We start from the raw sequence: 22,463 nt of genomic DNA, 5'->3' as shown, positions 1-22,463 counted from the left end.
CAGGAGGAATTTCTCATTCAGTATGTGGATGGCTTGACTAGAGAGGAGGCAAAAGCTGACCTCCTCTTGGGAAATAAGAAAGGGCAGGTGACAGAAGTGTTAGTGAGGGATTACTTTGGGACCAGTGACCATAATTCTATTCGTTTTGAGATAGCTATAGAGAATGATAGGTCTGGCCCAAAAGTTAAAATTCTAAATTGGGGCAAGGCCAATTTTGATGGTATCAGGCTGGAACTTTCAAGAGTTAACTGGGGGAGTCTGTGGCAAGGCAAAGGGATGTCTGGTAAGTGAGAGGCTTTCAAAAGAGTGTTAACCAGGTTTCAGGGTAAGCACATTCCTCTTAGAGTGAAGGGCAAGGATGGTAGAAGTAGGGAACCCTGGATGACTCGGGATATTAAGGCCCTGGTCAAGAAGAAGAAGGAGGCACATGACATGCATAGGCAGCTGGGATCAAGTGAATCCCTTGAAGAGTATAGAGGGTGTAGGAGTAGAGCTAAGAGGGAAATCAGGAGGGCAAAAAGGGGACACGAGATTGTTTTGACAGATAAGGCAAAGGAAAATCCAAAGAGCTTCTACAAATACATAAAGGGCAAAAGAGTAACTAGGGAGAGAGTAGGGTTTCTTAAGGATCAACAAGGTCATCTATGTGCGGATAGACAAGAGATGGGCGAGATCCTAAATGAATATTTCCCATCGGTATTTACTGTTGAGAAAAGTATGGATGTTAGGGAACTTGGGGAAATAAATAGTGATGTCTTGAGGAGTGTACATATTACAGAGAAGGTAGATAAATCCCTGGGACCTGATGAAGCGTATCATCATTGTGGGAGGTTAGGGAGGAAATTTCGGGTCGCCTAGCAGAGATATTTGAATCATCGTTAGTCACAGGTGAGGTGCCTGAAGATTGGAAGGTGGCAAATGTTGTGCCCTTGTTTAAAAAGGGCTGCAGGGAAAAGCCTGGGAACTACAGGCCAGTGAGCCTCACATCTGTGGTGGGTAAGTTGTTGGAAGGTATTTTGAGAGACAGGATCTACAGGCATTTAGAGACGCAAGGACTGATTAGGGACAGTCAGCAGGGCTTTGTGAGTGGAAAATCATGTCTCACAAATTTGATTGAGTTTTTTGAAGGGGTAACCAAGAAGGTAGATGGGGGCAGTGCAGTTGATGTTGTCAACATGGACTTTAGCAAGGCCTTTGACAAGGTACCACATGGTAGGTTGTTGCATAAGGTTAAATCATACGGAATCCAGGGTGAGGTAGCTAAATGGATACAAAATTGGCTTGATTTTGTCAAGAAGCCAGAGGGTGGTTGTAGAGGGTTGTTTTTTTTCAAACTGGAGACCTGTGACCAGCGGTGTGCCTCAGAGATCAGTGCTGGGTTCACTGTTATTTGTCATTTATATTAATGATTTGGATGAGAATATAGGAGGCATGGTTAGTAAGTTTGCGGATGACACCAAGATTAGTGGCATAGTAGACAGTGAAGAAGGTTATCTCAGATTGCAACGCGATCATTCGCCAGTGGGCTGACGAATGGCAGATGGAGTTTAATTTAGATAAATGCGAGGTGATGCATTTTGGTCAATTGAACCAGGGCAGGACTTACTCAGTTAATGGTAGGGCACTGGGGAGAGTTACAGAACAAAGAGATCTAGGGGTATAGGTTCATAGCTCCTTGAAAGTGGAGTCACAGGTGGATAGAGTGGTGAAGAAGGCACTCAGCATGCTTGGTTTCATTGGTCAGAACTTTGAATACAGGAGTTGGGACGTCTTATTAAAGTTGTACAAGACATTGGTAAGGCCACACTTGGAATACTGTGTTCAGTTCTGGTCACCCTATTATAGAAAGGATATTATTAAACTAGAAAGAGTGCAGAAGAGGTTTACTAGGATTAAAACGGGACTTGATGGTTTGAGTTATAAGGAGAGGCTGGATAGACTGGGACTTTTTTCTCTGGAGCGTAGGAGGCTGAGGAGTGATGTTATAGAGGTCTATAAAATAATGAGGGGCATAGATCAACTAGAAAGTCAATATATTTTCCCAAAGGTAGGGGAGTCTAAAACTAGAGGGCATAAGTTTATGGTGAGAGGGGAGACATACAAAAGGGTCCAGAGGGGCAATTTTTTCACACAGAGGGTGGTGAGTGTTTGGAACAAGCTGCCAGAGGTAGTAGTAGAGGCGGGTACAATTTTGTCTTTTAAAAAGCATTTAGACAGTTACATGGTTAAGATGGGTACAGACGGATATGGGCCAAATGCGGCAATTGGGATTAGCTTAGGGGTTTAAAAAAAATGGGTGGCATGGACAAGGTGGGCCAAAGGGCCTGTTTCCATGCTGTAAACCTCTATGATCCTATGACTCCCGCTAGTTCCCCAAACGTGGGGAGCTAGTCTGAACCCCACTGGAATGAAGTACTCCTGGCGGGGTGGGAGATTCAATCGGGACCTAAAAGGTCCCGATAATATACTAATATACATATTTCAAATACATGCAAAAAAGATTTAAATGACTTACCTGCCTTTTCGCAGGTTTCCAGCATGGTCTGACCGGTGACTGTTTGCCGGCTCTGGGAGATGCGCAGGCGTTCCCAACGCATGCGTAAATCCCTGTTCAAGGCCGGAGACGCGTGTCTCCCACCGCAACCCGACAGAAAAGTTGCGGGTCGCAATGGGAGAATCGCGGCCCATGTTATGAATGGTAAGAAGATCTTTGTTTTTCAAACACCATATGCACATTCTGAATTTTTACAATAAGATTCAAGGCACGTATGTATCCTGATGGCATGGTTAGACCTATCAAAGTTTTTCTAGATAAATCGGAATAATGCTGGGAAAAAAGCACTAAATCCACAGATTACAGTGTACAATCTGAAAAACAGATACAGAGAAATATTGTTTTGCAATAGATAGCAAATGCACGGCATGGTGGCACAGTGGTTAGCATTGCTGCCTCACAGCGCCAGGGACCCGGGTTCGATTGCTGGCTTGGGTCACTGCCTGTGCGGAGTCTGCACGTTCTCCCTGTGTCTGCGTAGGTTTCCCCTTGGTGCTCCGGTTTCCTCTCACAGTCCAAAGATGTGCTGGTTAGGTGCATTGGCCATCAGTGTATCCGAACAGGCGCCGGAGTGTGCTGACTAAGGGATTTTCACAGAAACTTCATTGTGGTGTAAGCCTTCTAGTGACACCAATAAATAAATAATAAAATAAAAGATTCATCATCATTTCTGACAATCATTAAATTTACTTATTGTACATGAGGATCACTTCTTGTCATGTACCATATTTTGATTCACCTTTTGTCCGTGGTGTTAATGGTTGGATTTTCTGGTGTAGTATAATTTATATTTTAAATAATACTCTTTTCCATTCAGAACTTCTGAAATATTCTGTGCAACATCTCAGATAGTCAACTATACCCTGTAGTTCGTTTTCATTTATGCTTTTCTATATTCTTTCAGTACTATAAAAAATTTGTATGTAATGGACTTATAACTGGAAGAATTTATTCATATATTTAGGACACAGGAGTCCAAGATCAAGCTATTGCAGGATGCTAAGTCCTTTACTGCTCAACTGGAACGCCAAAGGCACGAGTTGGAAAAAGCTGATCAGTTTCCTGACAGCTATGATACAGAGGTCAACAAACTGAGACAGCAGCTACTTCTTTGTCAGAATGAGCTGAACCAGACAGAAGAGCGCATATCTCAGCAGAAGCACAGAACTATATAGTAAGAAGCTTTATTACTTGCCCCATTTGATTTGGTGGCATTATATTCGTACTTTGATACAGTCTTCCTCAAACAATATTGATAAATGGTCTGCATATACAATAAAACATTTACAACTATGTCAAGATCTGTAAACATAGAGATAGACTGGAGAATAACATCATTATGATCCATCAATTAGATTGTCGGAGACAACTAAATATTGCATCCTCTGTTTAATTTTGTAGATATTTACATTATTGAAATATTGATGACATTTTGGAAACAGTAGTTTGTATTTTCTGAGCTAGACAATGTGAAGAAAGAAGATGAAGACCTCGATTCTCCCAAAAAAAATCTAAGTGCTGCCACCAGTTGGAAACCAGAGCTTGGCCTAATCACAGAGGACCATGGCTGAAGGCATCGAGAGCAAGGCATACTCGCAGAGCAACATGTCCCAGTCATGGATGACCATGACTGAGGGCTTCGGCACCATGGCTCGTTCATTTGTGGGCCTCCTGGATTGGCAATGCCAAGAGACTCAGAGGCTTCTGGAGCTCACTCCAGCTGCCTCTCCATCCCATGGAGTAGCCCAGGGGTCAGCGAGCATCCCAAGAGAGGAGGAAGTGCTGAAACCCATCACAGTGCCTTCCACCAAGCAGACTCTGGCAGTCTGTAGCCTTTCTGAAATCCCTCCCCTCCTGACACCTGCGCATCTCCTAGGCAGCAGGTAGAACAGGGTGATACGGCGACACCTGTGACACAAGAAAGTCAGCCAGAGCCCTCCAGGTCCAGGCCCTCCAGAGTACACCAACCAAGGGGGAACGGGGAAAGGGTTGAAGGGAAGGGGTGGCAAGGTTAGGATGTATGGGGGTAGAGCAGGTTACTGACGGTGGGGAGGTTGGTAACAAGGGTTCTGGAAAGTGGGGAAGAATCAGGCCATGCAGGGTTTGAGAGTAAGGGGGTGGGGTGGATAGAGCTGCTGGCAAAGAGCCTACTGGTGGTGATTCTGGAGGCTGTGAGGGCCTCCCTGATCCTCTGGCCTTTGGACCATGGCTGCCACCTGTCCACCATTCTCCTGGTCCTCCTCAGACTCTTCCTTGAACCCATTCTGATCCTCCTCCTCCAATGAGGCTGCATGTTCCTCCTCGCTCCATCATATCGCCCCGCTGCTGTGCCAGGTTGTGGAGGACACACCACGCGACCATGAACTGCGAGACCCTCTGGGGGCTGTCTTGGAATGCCCCACCAGAGGGGTCCAGACAGCGGAACTGCAATTCGAGAAGCCAAATGCTCCACTCGATGACGTTCCTGATGGCAGAGTGGACCTCACTGTATCGGGTTTCCACCTCAGTCTCGGGCCTCTGCACTGGCATCATTAGCCATGAATTTAGTGGGTATCCGGATCCCTCACTAGCCAACCCTTCAGCCCAGGATGACTCTCGAAGACGCTGGGTACTTCAGGATGTAGGTGTCATGCACGCTGACACGATAGTGTGCACAGGCGTGCCTCGTGTTCAGCTCATGGTCACACACTATCTGTATGTTCAGGGAATGCATCACCTTTCTGTTTATGAAGGCCACCCGCTCTTGAGATGGTGCAGTAAGGGTAACATGGGTACCATTGATTCCCCCCCCACCCCTCACCTGGGACTGAGAATCCTGTTGCCCAGGCATTCTGGTTGGCCTGGACCAGGTGAAAGGTGATGTAATCCGATGCATACAGGGTATCTGTCACCTTGCGAATGCACCTATGGGTTGATGTCTGTGAGATGTCACACAGGTCCCCACTCGAGCCCTGGAAAGAGCCAGAGGTGAAAAAAGTTCAGGCAGCCAGCAGGAAGGGTGGTTCCATTCTCAACCACCAGGAGTGGGTGTCTTCCTCATCCTGTTGGTGCCAGATCTGCGAGTACTTGCACAGGTGCCACACTCTCTCCCTGTGAATTCAGAGTCTTCATCGACACAAGTTGATCGACAGCTCATTAAAAGACCAGCACCTCCTGTAGATCTGTGGCCTACAGTAGTGCTGTCTTACAACCCCCTCCTCAGCCTGATGGGCGGCCAGCTCTTGAGCCTCAGCGGAGGCCCCATTGTTTGAGTGCTGACTCAAGTGGTGCTGGGTCAAGTCTGGGCTTGCCTTGGCACTCTCACCACCATCTGTCTGCCTTGGCAGCAGTCACCAGGAATATTGCAAGCTGGGCGAGCTGCAATGCAAAATTCAACTTCAATCTGTGAGGAGGTGGTGAAAGGGAGAGACAGTCAGCAAGCTCATCCATCCCTGGACCCTCAAGACCTGCACTAATTGGAGCTCACATGACTTCTCGCTGGGCTGGCAGGTGCATCCCAGGAGACCGTGAATTGGGCTTCCAGCCTGCTAATTGCATTCAAATTAGTAATCATCAGAGCCAGCGAGAACTTGATTGGGCCAGGTGCAGCGGGCCCGAAGACTTGCAATGGGTTTGACGCCAGGTGGGAATTCCGTTTTGGCTCTCACGTCTGATTCAATGGCTATTGCGATTCCTGGCTGGGGCTAGTGGCTCTGGAGAAATCCCCCAAAGTCTGTGGAAATTTACTCTGTAGCTGTCAATCTGGTTACTTTTCAATCTCCATTCCTTGTTGAAATATGTATGTGGGAAACTGCTGAAATACACAGAAGAGGTATAGGATGTTAAAGTTGTTCAAAATTCTTCATAATTATCTCTTTTAAGAGCATTCACTCCTTTTAAAAACCAAAGAATATAAAGCAATTTCCTATCCACTTGAGATGCTACTTTTAATGTCTTGTAAACCTGAACCGCTAAATGCCTCTACACTACCACATCACCCAGCCATCCTCCATTCAAAGCATAAGGAAATTTCTTAGACTAACTTTACAAACTTCTCTTATTTTCTTCTTATATTTATTACAGTACTTGCCTTCTTGTGTATATAAAAGTCAGGATTTATCTTCTCCCCAGTATCTTTCTCTTTTGTAAACACTGATGTAAATTACTTGTTAATTATCTCTGCCGATTTCTGTTTATTCTCTAATAATTCATTATCCTCTCCTCTCAGGGATCACATATCCCACTTGATAATTCTATTTTTATTGATAGGTTATAGAATACTGTTCTTTTTAGTATTTTGTTAAGTTCTCTCCATTTACGTCCTATTTTCTGTCCTTATTTCCCTCCCAGGGGTGGATTTTCAGCTTCATTGCCTGGGCAGTGAATCCTCCCATGTTGTTTTGGTTAGATGTGTTTCTTCAGCAACATGGAACTCAGCAACAGATCAGCGAATAAGACTTTCAAGAAATGACATGCATTGGAGTGAACAAAAGGGAATTTCTTCTAACTATACAAAACACATTTGTTAAAAAGTGTAATGAACAGTCAAGGAAAGGTCAAAAAATTGGACTGATTTCAAATTACAGATTTAGTCAGTATGCAACTTTTAAAATGTTCCATGCTTGTAAGCAGCAAATGTTATGACTTGGGCTGTAAAATATTTTAGTTCACAGTGAATAGACATCAATTACTAAAGTAATACCCTTGGAAATTATAAATGACGTTCCCTAAATGGCAAAGGCAATGTATAACTGAATCATAGGTTAAAACATTCAACATAAATTGGAAATGGGCACACAATGAGCATTGCAATCATTCTGCATGCTGCAAGAGCTAATTTGGTGTTTATGCCTCAGCTGCTTATCACTGGCACATGTACAGTGCTATCCCAGCTGTGAATTAGCAGTTCACCAATAAAAAGGGAGTGGTGGGTCATTAGGTTGTTGTGATGGCAATTAAAAGCAGCATACGCCTCTTAAAGGGGAAGTCCAGTTTATGAACTATTTACTTGGGTCATTCCTGCAAAGTTAAGATGGCAGCTACAAAATATTCTACAGTGGCTCCTTAATTTTCGGACACCACTCTGGAAACCCTTACCTATGAGGTGACCAGGAGGAGGGTGGTACTGTTTCCAGGCTGCATCCAGGACCCTGGCTGCATTATGGCAAGAAATTCAATGATCTGACTAGAACTGCTAAGGTAAGACTACTACTCATATGTCGCTTTCTCTCTGTTTATCCCTGTAACCTCTCTCACTTCTCCTCAATCCCCTACAATCAAAGCAACAAATTTCACTGAATTTCCTTCAGCTGCTACTTGGACATTCTGCGGAAGCTATCCTCGAACCTTGTTATTTGCAACACTTGTGATGTGCTTTTTAGCCACTAAATTCATTGCAATCTGCCACAATTGGTGCTACTGTCCTCAAAAATATCTCCTTTATTTTCCCACATCTGTGGCTTTCACACACCATCCACACTATTCTGCAATGTTACACACACCTTTACAACCTTTCAGCAGAGAACACTTTAACATAATCATTTTTTACTTCCAGACAAGCTGGTACACAATACCAGGGAGCTGATGAGGACAGGAGAAGGAGCACCATCTAGTAAACTCCAACACCAATTGTAACAGATTGCAATGAATTTAGTAGTTTATTTGCAACATTTGAGATGTGCTTTTAACAAGGTCGGAGGATAGCTTCCGCAGATCATTTTTCCACTTCACCCTCTTTCCCTCAGCTCACTGAACTCTCACCCACATACACACCTCAGGACAAAATGTTAAACTGCTACCCATTTGTCTCTTCTAACTTTATCACTAACTGATAAACCTTAACCATCTCTTCTCTTTCTAGGTCCATCAAAAGTAAAGGGCACAGTTGTAGGAGAGATTGAAGACGACATTTACGTAAAGTGACAAAGTCGTTCAACTTTACCTTTGCAGAAACACAGCTCAGAAATTGACACCAAATGAGAGAGGTTACAGGGATAAACAGAGAGAAAGCGACATATGAGTAGTAGTGTTACCTTAGCAGTTCTAGTCAGATCATTGAATTTCTTGTCATAATGCAGCCAGGGTCCTGGATGCAGCCTGGAAACAGTACCACCCTCCTCCTGGTTTAAAGAGTCAATTACTTTGAATATTTATGGCACAGTAAAATGCCATTCAGCCAAACCAGTGCCTTTAGTATTTATGCTCCGCTCAAGCTTCCTCCCATCTTTGCTCATCTAAATCTACCCTTCTTCCTATTTCCGTCTCACTTTTATGCTTGTCTAGTTTCTCCTTAAATGCATCCATAATTGCATCTTAAGTACATCAATGATATGATTTGTATTGGGAGATTAATCGAATATATGTGCAGGAGCATGGGGAGGGGGATAGAGCCCAAAACCTGCCCGGCTTGATTCACAGTTTGTGCGGAGTTGACCGATTTTCATCTGGGGGGTCACCAAAAGTGACTTTCATGTGACTAGACTCAAGAGTAGGAAATCAGCTAGGGTTCCTCATTTACCGGTAATGTTGACCTGAGCTCAACATGGGTGCTGGCTGCCTGAACAATCAGCAGGATACCCGTGCAACGTGCTGTCACAAGGCTATGCCCCTTTTATATGACTTTTCAACTTTCAACTGACTGCAAATTTTGTCATTTGAAATGAGACAGAGCAAACTATGTAAAAATGCATGGCCACCTTCCAAGTTGAAGATGAAAAATAAACATAGTTTGTTTCAAGAGACCTTCAGAGAGCCATCAAAACTTGTCACCGTCTAAGGAAGAGACATTAAATGGCAAATTGCTGGTTTTGAAACAATTGCTGTCACAGACAGAGCCACCAAAAACCTCTCATAAATACAGAATGGGTGAATTATAATAGGCCAGGCTGCAGCCACTACATAGAGAATGCAAGAAAGCTTTCAGCAGAGTAATCAGGCTGATAGTTGGACATTCTCTTTCTCTCTCTCAGAATAAGTATATTACCCATTTCAGAAGACAACTTTACTTGAAGTCTACAGACGAACTGAGATCTTGTAATAATTACAACATCTGACCACATCCATGAAACCAGCGAAACCAAATCACTTAAAAATCTATGCCTCAAGGACGAACAATCAAAGGACACTTAACCATCTATTATTTTAACTTTTTATGTTGGACTCTAACTTCCCTTATTTCTGATACCTGTGTTTGTGTGCATCATGTTTTTATTATTTTTTCTTGGGTTTAGTTAATAAATTTGATTTTTTTTTAACTCAGGAAAACCTCGTTTGATTAGCTCCTTATTGCTCATTACATAAATAGTTACATATATTTGGATTTAGAAAAGGCATATCTTCATGAAAAAGAAACTCAAACCTTTATTGTGACCAACAGAGGAGGCTAAATAGAGGGGAGCCGGTTCACTCCTTCACACCTGGTCATAACAATGATCTTATCTCACATGTTGCAGCTAGGTTACTCCTCTTAAAGGCATTTTGCCCCTCTTCAAGGGGATTTGTACTCAATGCAAGGGAGCTGTTGCTGGTTGCCTGTACTGACTGACACTGGCTGCATAGGAGCTGCACAAATGGAGCACCAGGGAAGAGAGAGGGGCCCCTGGTTCACAGATGCAGCATTGGAGCCTTAATCATGGAGGTTGACAGAAGGAGAGAGGCCATGGTTCTGTGGGGGTGGAGAAGGAGATTCTCAAGGACCACCCTTTGTAGGAAGTGGGGAAAGGTAACCACAGAGACCAATGCAAGGAATCTGACCACAATGACATGACAGTGATGTCACAAGAGGTTTAATGACCTCACTAGGTGGTCAAGGTCAGTGAATGCATCTTCAAAAGTTATCAACGTCTTACACTTCTCAATACAGCACACACTAGCACTCACCCATCAGCAGCACTCACCTGGCACTCAGGACTCGCACATAATATCCAGATAGACCATCTCCCTCTCAGAAACATTCCAGTGATCCCAGCCTCACACCTCGCTCTCACTGTTTCCTCATTTTTCCAGATATAGATGTGGTGGACACATCACCTAAAGACACTGAAACAGCAGATCCCATAACTTTCCCAGCCTTTGAATGGACAAGTCATCAAATCGTCTGCCCTTCCTCTGAGAAAGTAGCAACATTCCCTGTCAAATCCAGCAACTCAACGTAACACCTCAAAAAGCACTCCACTCTACATCTAGAAACTTTACAATATCATAAGTTAATCTAAATCACCTTACCTGCAAGTTAAGTGCCTGGCATTTTAAATGACCCTAGTCATTGGACCCGAGTCAATGACCCTAGACCCGGGTCATGACCCTTGCATCTGTATTAATGTTCTTTGATAAGTAACAAGAAAATAGGTTGAGTATATCTGCATTTATCCAAGTATGTAAATTGTGTGTCAAATCAGCCGCTACACCTGTTTAACATTATGATCTGGCCAGTTGGGAAGTTTCTGGTGCACACACAGCATGCCCATGCTAATTCCCAACATTAGGGACCACACCAGAATTGGCTGCTGTTGTGGCATTTGAAAGGGCTCTGACTTCAGTAGCACAAGCTCCAGCAACACAACAGTGTCCAATTTCATGTCCAAAGTATGCAGTGAAGAAAGATCAATTGGGCAGTTAGACTCTTTAGTTCAATGGTTCATATGCAATTTGCTCCTTTATAGAGCTTAACAAAGGTGTTTAGACAGGAATGATGTATTTCAGACACTATATAATCCAATGGATTGCATGCTATCATACATGCTATAAATGTCAGCTGAAGCTCTATTGGTAGCACACTCATCTCTGAATCACATGGTTCTGGATTCAAGTCGCACACCAGGGAATGAGCAGAAAAGTCAAGTGAAGTAGCAAGGGAGAATTGCGCTTTTGGAGGTGCTGTTTTTCAGATAAGATGTTAAATCAAACTTCCACCTGCCTGTTAAGGTGAATGTAAGAAATCCTATGATACTATTTTGAAAAAGAACAGGGGAGTTATCCCCAGTGCCTTAACCAATACTTATCACTCAATCAAAAAAATACAAATGACACAAAACAGCCTATTACATTGCTGTTTGCAGGAGTTTGTTGTGCGCAAATTGGCTGTCGTGTTTCCTACATTACAGCAATGATTACACTTCAAAAGTACTTCATTGGCTGTTATGTCCTTTGGGATATCAGTGGTCACGAAAACCGTTATGTAAGTGCAATACTTTATTTCTTTTTTATTCAAGATCAATTCATAACAAATATTTTTTGCTCAGTGTAATGACTTCAATCAGGCCATTGAGGTTGGCCTAATGGAGTATGAACTCCCTGATTAAGGATCCAATTGATGGGCCAATCAGGGAGTCTTTGCCTTGTACTTAACCAGGAGTGTCAGTTCCTCTGACACCCCCGAAGGGAGACTGCTAGCTGATAGCACTGTGTACTACTGTTAGAGTTTGTAAATAAAGGGATTTTGGTGAAGGGACTTCTGCCTATTACACTCAGCACATGATGTTTTAACAGTGCCCTATGATTAAGCAGCAGATTAAAATATGCTCTTAAATCCATTCTCTAGGGCAGTATGGTGGGACAGTGGTTAGCACAGCTGCCTCACAATGCCAGGAACCCAGGTTCGATTCTGACCTCGGGTCACTGTCTGCGTGGAGTTTGCATGTTCTCCCCGTGTCTGTATAGGTTTCCTCCGGGTGCTCTGGTTTTCTCCCACAGTCCGAAAGATGTGTGGGCTAGGTGGATTGGCTATGTTAAATTGCCCCTTAGTGACACGGGGAGTGGCAGGGTAAATACGTGGGGTTACGGGGATAGGGCCTGGGTGGAATTGTTGTCAGTGCAGGCTCGATGGGCTGAGTGGCCTCCTTCTATACTGTAGGGATTTGATGGATCTGATTCGATGAAAAGGAAATGGTTTGAAGGTTGAGGAGGAGAAAACTTCCAATTTAGTGACAAAGTTTAAGAGATCTTTCAAAGCATGATTGTTTTACATCAGGGTCACACATGCACAAACTGTACCAAGTTGAATGAGTACGGAGTAACGTGTGGAGTAACATGCTGAATGTAGCATTTCAGAAGTCCCTGAAATGGAACCATCGTTGGTCAGGGTTGAAGAATAGGATAAGAGATTGATTCAGGGTTGATGAAGAGTATCAAGGAAATTTATAATGTACGTTTGCTGAATAGAAGCCCACAAGACAAAAGCTTTTTAAAATAGTTTATAAGCATGTTTTTATTCTATATGTGACTTCCAGTTGTGCTGGAAATATTTCACATTGGGACATTGTGGTGAACCATCGTTGGTTACCACTGTGGGTTATTCCTATGTTACTGTTGGGTTAGGGTGTTGCCACTGTGGGGGTTGTATAATGTTGTTGGGTTAGGGTGTTTACCTGTGGTAGATGTTGTTATGGCACATCCCGGTCGGGCCCCGCCTCCTGGGGAGAGGTATAAGACCCTCTGCTCAGGCGGGACCCCTCCAGTCTGAATTGGTGTACTCGTGTTAGTTAGTTCCATTGTTTGCTAATAAAAGCCTTCAATAGCTGAAGCCTTGTACCTCGTGCTTGATTGTCGCGCATCAGACATACAGTTTTGATGCCAAACATGTTGCTGCAGAACAACAAAATATCAATCTCAAGGGATCAAAAGCTCTTTCTCTCTGTTCTTGAGAAAAATATATGCCTAGTGGCATCCTTGGAATTGTAGAGTTTTATTTACTAGGAAAGTAATTACCAAAATTTATATGTGATATTCTGTTCCTTACAAGATAATTCAAATTTTAATGGTTTGTAAATTATGAAAAATAATGATGCAAGTAATTTTTATTAAATCTGATTCCATTGCATTCCGAAGAATTTAGTTAGAGCTTGTTTACAATATGGTAGAGAACATATTTTACCCCCACTGATTTAAAAGGCAAAATTATCCTTTAATGTGGTTACAAAGGAAGTTTTTCATTGATGGGAGATTTTCGGAACCCAAGGCACACATATCCATTGTTCCTTGTCCTCTGACTCTTTATTTGAGCTTTTATGATATTGTCAGTTTACAAAAGCTTAAAAAACTCATCCCCCTATGTACAGAATCATTATCATGTCTTGAATTCACATGATCCATGATAGTTCTCTACTCATCTGTTTTAAACCTTCAGGATTAAATGTGCAGCGTTCCCTCCATATTTAATCCAATGTTAATACTTGAGTCCCCAGTGAATTGCTATTTTATGAGGGAAAAGTCTTAGCTCCCCTTTATTGGATTTGGGGAGTACCCCAAATATGCACTCAGGAATCCCTCTTGGAAGTTCCCAGGTAAGGGTTTACATGGCAATTGTCCAGAAGCACGAACTTCCCCTGGACAAATTTGCTAACTTCGGATGGTTCCGACAGTGTTAAGCTAATAGTTATTCTGAAAAAGTTGGAAGAAGTAAAACCTCTTCTAACTTCAGATTCTGCACAGTACTCCCCTCACACCTCTGACCCCAGAGGAGACTTTCTCCCTGTTCCCACTTCTAAGCACACTCTCGACCTGACCACCTGGTCCAATCCAGTTAAATACCCCCACAACCCAACCTGACTTGACCCCCTGACCCAATCCAGCTGGACTCCCCCCTCCCCCCCCCCCAACCTGACTTGACCACCAACCCCCTGACCTACCTGGACCCCCCAACTCAACCCCACCTCTCTGATGACCTATCAGATCATAAGACATAGGAGTAGAATTAGGCCACTCGGCCCATCGAGTCTGCTCCGCCATTCAATCATGGCTGATATTTTTCTCATCCCCATTCTCCTGTCTTTTCCCCATAAACCCTGACCCCGTTATCAATCAAGAACCTATCTATCTCTGCCTTAAAGACACTCAATGACCTGGCCTCCTCAGCCTTCTGCGGCAAAGAGTTCCACAGATTCACAACTCTCTGGCTGAAGAAGTTCCTCCTCATCTCTGTCTTAAAGGATCGTCCCTTTAACCTGAGGTTGTGCCCTCCGGTTCTAGTTTTTCCTCCTAGTGAAAACATCCTCTCCACGTCCACTCTATCCAGGCCTCGCAGTATCCTGTAAGTTTCAATAAGATCCCCCCCTCATCCTTCTAAACTCCAATGAGTACAGACCCAGAGTCCTCAACCGTTCCTCATATGACAAGCTCTTCATTCCAGGGATCATTCTTGTGAACCTCCTCTGGACCCTTTCCAAGGCCAGCACATCCTTCCTTAGATATGGGGACCAAAACTGCTCATAATACTCCAAATGGGGTCTGACCAGAGCCTTATACAGCTTCAGAAATACATCCCTGCTCTTGTATTCTAGCCCTCTCGACATGAATGCTAACATTGCATTTGCCTTCCTAACTGCTGACTGAACCTGCACGTTAACCTTAAGAGAATCTTGAACAATGATTCCCAAGTCCCTTTGTGTTTCTGATTTCCTAAGCATTTTCCCATTTAGAAAATAGTCTATGCCTCCATTCCTCCTTCCAAAGTGCATAACCTCACACTTTTCCACATTGTATTCCATCTGCCACTTCTTTGCCCACTCTCCTAACCTGTCCAAATCCCTCTGCTTCCTCAATACTACCTGTCCTACCCCCACCTAATGTCCTACCCCCCACTTCGATGTCCAACCCACCCCACCCCCATGCCTTGATAGCTGAACCCACCATACCCCGCCCAAATCTCACTCTCCTATCCCCCAGTGTCTGACCCTCCCACCCACCCCCCCATGTCCAACCCCACGACTCGATCCCCACCCTCCAATTCACCCATTTTAGGTTATTCCTGCTCAAACAAACATTTGGATTACTGAATAATTTGAGTTAAACAACTTAAGTAAAACAAAATAACAATTAGTACAATTATACATTTCAAATGAAAGGACCTTGAACGAAGCATAAATTGAACTTGTGATTAATGTGGTTGGTATTTCAATGGATTGAATACTAATTCTGTTTTGTTTACAGTTTACAAGAAGAACTGGCAATGTTTAAAAAAGACTTTGAGAGACTGCCAAAAGCTGCAGTGAGTTTTTAAGATTAATTCTGTTCAAAGTAAATGCTTAAAACTTTGTGTATAATTAAGAATTTGACTTGAACCATGTGTTGTTATAAGGTCCACTTGTATTAGCAGTGCTCAGTCCTAGGTTACCCTGCCAATGATTCAGCTTGGCAGTCCCAACTGGACGTAACTAGACTTGATTGCAACAGTACCAAAATCAACCATCAATCAACAATTAACAGAATCGGTATTACCAGGTCTGAGGCCGGAATTTTGCTACCGTTCCACCGCAGTGAATGGAGGTTTGGCTGGCTGCCAAACTTTCCGACTTCACTGCAATGGGAGAGTGGCATGAATGGCAGGTAAAATCGTGCCTGAGTCTTTGGACAGCATCACAACATCTTTTGTCTTGTTCAAATCTGTTGTGTTTTGTTCTTTTTTTTTACATTTTTATTTGCAGCCTTTTCCTTATGACTTTTTTGTGTATGCATATCGTTGCACTCATTGGCGCACTCCATTTTCAACCAACCATTATCTTTAACAGATTACTGACTCATTATTTGCCTATCCCAGGTATCAGTCACTTGAATCTTCTCTGAACAGCTTCAAACACATTTATATCCTTTCTTAAATAAGGAGACCAAAACTGTTCCTAGTACTTTAGATATGGGGCCCGATTTTACCATCGAGTTGCGGGGCGGGGGAGGGACTGCTGCCACTCTGTCTGAGATCAGTGGGGAGGGGAAGGGCCCACGATCGATCTGGGTGGCGGGGGTGTGGGGGTGGGGCAATGTCTGTGGGGGCCAGGGGGAGACATTATCCGGCCCGGGAGGAATGTGGCAGGGGAGCAGCATTCTATCTTTTTTTTCTGCGCATGTGCAGAGGTGTTGATCGTGGCTGCAGGGCTTCAGGCCCATTAAGCCCCACCCACAGGCTTGTGCAGCGCGATTTGGACTCGCTGATATTTTTGCAGGCAGAGCGCGTATGGGGGTTCCACAGAACGGGTCCAAAAGTCGGATCTGAAACACTCCCAATTTCAAGTCCACCCAGCACTGAGAATCAAAATGGTAAAATAGGGCCCATGGTCTCACAAATGCCCCATGCAATTGTAGCAAAACATTCCTACTTTCATATTCCATTCCCCTTGCAATGAACAACAACATTCCATTTGCCCTCCTGATCAGTTGCTATACCTGCATGCTAACTTTTCCTGATTCATATAGCAGGACACCCAGATCCCTCCGTATCTCAGAGTTCTGCAATTTCTCTTCATTTCAATAATATGCTGTTTTTCTATCCTTCCTGTGTAAGGAGACAAGTTTATATTTCCCTTTATTATACTCCATCTGCCAAACGTTTGCCCACTCAACCTAAGCATGTCTCTTTGCACTTCCTTATAACCACTTCCCTACCTATCTTTGTGTCATCAGCAACCATGCATTTAGTCCCTTCATCCAAGAGATTGATATGAATTGTAATTCATTGAGGCCTCCACATCCTTCTGGTAGTGTGGCGACCAGAATTGAACACTATATTCCAAGTGCAGCCTAACTAAGATTCTATTAAGCTGCAACATGACTTGCCAATTTTTAAACTCAATGCCCCAGCCGATGAAGGCAAGCATGCCGTATGTCTTCTTGACTACCTTCTCTACCTGAGTTGCCACTTTCAGTGACCTGTGTATCTGTACACCCAGATCCCTCTGCCTATCAATACTCTTAAGGATTCTGCCATTTACTGTATATTTCCTATTTGTATTAGACCTTCCAAAATGCACTACCTCACATTTGTCCGGATTAAATTCCATCTGCCACCTCTCCGCCTAAGTCTCCAACTGATCTATATCCTGCTGTATCCTCTGACGGTCCTTATCGCTATCTGCAAATCCACCAACCTTTGTGTCGTCCGCAAACTTATTAATCAATCCAGTTACATTTTCCTCCAAACCATTTATATATATTACAAGCAGCAAAGGTCCCAGCATTGATCCCTGAGGAACGCCACTTGTCACAGCCCTCCATTCAGGAATGCACGCTTCCACTGCTCCCTCTGTCTTCTTTGACCGAGCCAGTTTTGTATCCACCTTGCCAGCTCACCTCTGATCCCATGCGACTTCACCTTCTGCACCAGTCTGCCATGAGGGACCTTGTCAAAGGCCTTACTGAAGTCCATGTAGGCAACATCCACTGCCCTACCCTCATCAATCATCTTTGTCACTTCCTCGAAAAACTCAACCAAGTTAGTGAGACACGATCTCCCCTTCACAAAACCATGTTGCCTCTCACTAATACTTCCACTATTTCCAGGTGGGAATAAATCCTGTCTCAAAGAATCCTCTCCAATAATTTCCCTATCACTGATGTAAGGCTCACCCGCCTGTAATTACCTGGATTATTCTTGCTACCCTTCTTAAACAAAGGAACAACATTGGCTATTCTTCAATCCTATTGGACCTCTTCTCTGTAAGAAGTCTCACAACACCAGGTTAAAGTCCAAGGTTTATTTGGTAGCACAAGCCACAAGCTTTCGGAGCGCTGCCCCTTCATCAGGTGAGTGGGAGTTCTGTTCACAAACAGGGCATATAATAGGGCAGTATGCCCTGTTTGTGAACAGAACTCCCACTCACCTGATGAAGGGGCACCCTCCGAAAGCTTGTGGCTTGTGCTACCAAATAAACCTGTTGGACTTTAACCTGAGAGACTTCTTACTGTGCTTACCCCAGTCCAACGCCGGCATCTCCACATCATCACCTCCTCTTTGGCCAGTAAGGATACAATGATTTCTCTCAAGGCCCCTGCAATTTCCTCCCTTGCCTCTCTCAGTATTCTAGGGTACATCCCATCAGGCCCTGAGGACTTGAGTACTTTAATGTTTCTCAAGAACCCCAATACCACCTCCTTTTTGATCTCAACATGACTCAAACTATCTACACACCCTTTCCCAGACTCATCATCCACCAAGTCCTCTTTGGTGAATACTGACGCAAAGTACTCATTTAATACCTCGCCCATTTCCTCTGGCACCACGCAGAGATTCCCTCCCTTGTCCTTGAGTGGGCCAACCCTCTCCCTGGCTCCACTCATGCTCTTTATATATGTATAAAAAGCCTTGGGATTATCCTTAATCCTGCTGGCCAATGCTTTTTCGTGACCTCTTTTAGCCCTCCTTACTCCTTGCATAAGTTTCTTTCTACTTTCATTGTATTCCACACTTGCTTCGTGTGTTCCCAGCCTCCTAGCTTTGATGAATGTTTCCTTTTTCTCTTTGACTGGGCTCACAATATCTTTCGTTATCCAAGGGTCCCAAAATTTGCCATACTTATCCTTTATCCTTACAGGAATGTGCCGTCCTGAATCCCTATCAACTTACACTTGAAAGCCTCCCACAGGCCAGATGTTGATTTGCCCCCAATCTACATTCTTCAGTTACTGCCTAATATTGTTGTAATTAGCCTTCCCCCAATTTAGCACCTTAACTTGAGGACTACACTTATCTTTATCCATCATAGAACATAGAACATAGATCAGTACCTTAAAGCTTACTGAATTGTGGTCACTGTTCCCGAACTGCTCCCCTACTGAAACATCGACCACCTGGCTGGGCTCATTCCCCAATACCAGGTCCAGTATGGCCCCTTCCCTAGTTGGACTATCTACATATTGTTTCAAGAAGCCCTCCTGGATGCTCCTTACAAACTCTTGAGTAGAGGAGTCACATTCACTATTTTTCAATCTGATGGAGGCTTTCCAGAATATAGGGAATTTTGGAAAATATACTATTTCAGCAACCACTTCTTTTAAGACCTTAGGATGAAGTCCACCAAGACCTGAGGATTTGTCGGCTTTTAACTCTAATAATTTTCTCAGTATCCTTTCCCTGATGATTGCAATTATTTTAAGATCTTCCCTCCCTTTCATCGCCATATTCAAAAGTATTTATGGAATGTTATTTGTACCCACTTCATTGAAGACGGATGCAAAATATCTGTTCAATTCATCTGCCATTTCCTTAATTTACAATATTAATTCCTCATTCTCACTCTTTAATGTCCACTTTACTTAAAGTTTATTTATTAGTCACAAGTAAGACTTACATTAACGCTGCAATGAAGTTACTGTGAAATTCCCCTAGTCGCCATAGTCCAGCGCCTAATTGTGTCAATGCACCTAACCAGCACATCTTTCAGAATGTGGGAGAAAATCAGAGCACTCGGAGGAAACCCACGCAGACAAAGGGAGAGCGTGCGAACTCCACGCAGACAGTGAACCAAGTGGGAATTGAACCCGGGTCCCTGGAGCTGTGAGGCACCAGTGCTAACCACTATGACACCGTGCCGCCCTTGGGGAGGGGGCGGATTTAGGGGTGAATTCTCCGGCCTTTCATGCTGGTGGGATTCTCTGTTCCCGCTGGCAGCGCACACTCTCCTGCGTGGAGTGATGTCAATGGGAAATCCCATGGACAACGGCAGGACCAGAGAATCCCACTGCTAGTGAACAGCACACCACCTCCCACTGCCGAGAAACACACGGCTTGGAAGCCTGAGAACTCCCCCTTACTTTTTTTTTTAAATACCTGTAGAAATTCTTGCTATCTGTTTTTATATTTCTAGCTAGCTTTCTCTTGTACTATAATTTCTCCCTCCTTATTAATATTGTAGTCATTCTCTGCTGTTCTTTATATTCTGAACAATCTTGTGACCTGCCACTCATCTTTGCGGAATTATACACTTATTCTTTCAATGTAGTACCATCTTTAACTTATGACATATCACAATTATAATTCCTTAATAAAGCTGTCATTTTATGTCGAATACACTCTCCCATCAGAAGTGTTTTCCTATTTAATATAAAATTCTGGAAATATTCAACAAGTCAGGCAGCATCTGTGGAGAGAGAAACAGAATTTTAGGTCCATGATCTTTCAACCTGAAACATTAACTTTGTTTGTCTGTCCATAGATGCTGTCTGGCCTTCTGCAAATTCCCTGCATTTTCTCTTTTTATTTCAGATTTCCAGCATCCGCAGTGTTTTGTTCTTGTTTTTCTAAATGTTGCATTTGTCTATAAGCTGCCTGATTGTCGTGAAGCATTCTGAGCTATAGATTATGGTGCAAATGTATTAAAACAATACAGATAGTCAGTCAACCAAGTCCTTTCCCAGTAAAAACCATGTACAATCTGTCCATTAGTCATTCAGCAAAGGATTTCAAACAGAAGTATTTGTGCTGATGGTCCAGCTGGGAGTTCAGTAGTTCAGTGTTACTGCACTATGGAGGAGCATATAATGCCAAATGTTAGGCAAAAAATCATGTAGAAGTAATGTTCTAACCAACAGCAGTTCTTTGTAAACATTTCTTAGTAAAGGATTTATTGTCCGTAACTCACTAATTGTTTTTCTTGTAAAACAATTGCCAATACAGAAATACAGTGCACACACAGATCGTTGCCAATTCACATGATACATAAATTATACTAAATCAGTTAGTAGTAATACATTGAGAAGAGAGTAGAGTTTAAAATTCTTACCATCGATTATTTAAATATAATTTAAGTAGTCTCGAGAGTCAACAAAATGTAGCTTTAGAATAGTGTAGATAGCCTTCTCATCCAATGTATTCATTTTATTGCAGCAGTACAGAGGCTCTGGAAAAGTTGGTTCCTCCCTGATTTTTATTGTTATCAGTAATATATTGAATCTCATCAAAAGTAACTTCTCTTTGATTATTAGCATCATCCCTTACAAAACAGTTCATTTGCCATCTCAAGGACCTGCAACCAAATACCCTAACTATAACTTAAAAAATAGAAGCAAAAATAAAAAATCAAATAAAAATAGAGCCTACTCCACCAATCGATATGATAATACCTGATCTTCTGCCTCAACTCACTTTCCTGCCTGCTCCTCATATCCCTCAATTTCTTTGAGAGATCAATGGTCGGTCTATCTCAGGGTTAAACACATTCAAACATGGTGCATCCGCACCCTCTGGGTTAGAGAATTCTAAAATATTACAGACCTTTGAGTGAAGAATTTCTTCTCATCGCAGTCCTAAATGATCAACTCTTATCCTGAGACTGGTTACTGTGTTCTAGATTCTGTAATCAGAGGAAACAATCTTTAAATGTTTACCATCTCAATTGCCTTCAGACACTTGTCTGTTTCAATGGAACTACCACTCATTATTCCAAACTTCGAAGAAAATAGCCCCAATTTACTCAGCTTCTCATTATACGACAATCCTCATCCCAGAAACCAATCAAGTGAACCTTCACTGTACTGCGTCCAATCCAAGTATAACTTCTATGAACACGGAGACCAAAACTGCCCACAGTACTCCAGGTATGGTCTCACCAACGTTATATTCAATTGTCGTAAGACATCCTTATTCTTGCTCTCCAATTCTCTTTTCAATGAATGCCAGAATCCAATTGGCCTTCCTAATTGCTTGCCGTACCTACTTGCTAACTGGTGATGCATGGAGATAGATTTAGGTTTATAAATGTTGAGAAGACCAGCTTATCAACTCTGAAGAAAGCTTGATCATGCAGTTAGTCAACCAATTCCACTCTATCAAGTTATCAAGCTCTGCTCAGTTACTATCATTCAGTTCCTTGATTTGTAACCATATCTAGTCCAGGCTAACAGAAAACAAAGTCAAGTGGAACTACTGATAGAAAAGTGAAAATACTCAAGAGAGACTGTCTGTGCTCATCACTGTTAGTGATTTCAATGCATTACAAAGAAAATATTCCACCAATAATTCCGTATCGTAATCTTCTATTGGTAATCAATAAATATCAGTAATCAATGTCGATTAATGATTTGCAAAAGGCAGGGTTAGAAATAGGTTTGAACTTTAAGGAGCTCTCAATAAGCTTGCTGCTGCAAAATAGTTAAACAGCTTAATATCAAGCAAACAGGACTACCTGAGGAAAGTCCAGCCCTAAGACATGGCATAATTCTAAGGCATGAA

General features: G+C 43.0%; 1 protein-coding gene across 5 annotated transcripts in view; it reads left to right on the top strand.

The window, feature by feature from the left end:
* The window catches only part of ccdc146 (coiled-coil domain containing 146), a 127,390-nt gene that overhangs the window by 43,128 nt on the left and 61,799 nt on the right, over positions 1-22,463 (top strand). The window contains exons 1-3 of one of the 5 annotated variants that reach the window (XM_078235601.1): positions 6,891-7,732; positions 11,590-11,708; positions 15,458-15,515. The exons of 1 other annotated variant lie outside the window; for it this stretch is intronic. In XM_078235601.1, coding sequence (XP_078091727.1) covers positions 11,671-11,708; positions 15,458-15,515 — 96 coding nt within the window. In that variant the 5' untranslated portion in view covers positions 6,891-7,732; positions 11,590-11,670. Of the gene's footprint in view, positions 1-3,518; positions 3,729-6,890; positions 7,733-10,222; positions 10,343-11,589; positions 11,709-15,457; positions 15,516-22,463 lie in introns of those variants that run through there. 3 more of the 5 variants (XM_078235599.1, XM_078235602.1, XM_078235604.1) reach the window with 3 other exon arrangements.

Source organism: Mustelus asterias, chromosome 19 (genome assembly GCF_964213995.1).
Source record: "Mustelus asterias chromosome 19, sMusAst1.hap1.1, whole genome shotgun sequence".
In the NCBI taxonomy this organism is placed as follows: domain Eukaryota; kingdom Metazoa; phylum Chordata; class Chondrichthyes; order Carcharhiniformes; family Triakidae; genus Mustelus; species Mustelus asterias.
Note: the sequence above shows the minus strand (reverse complement) of the source record. Positions and strands in the feature narration are given on the sequence as shown.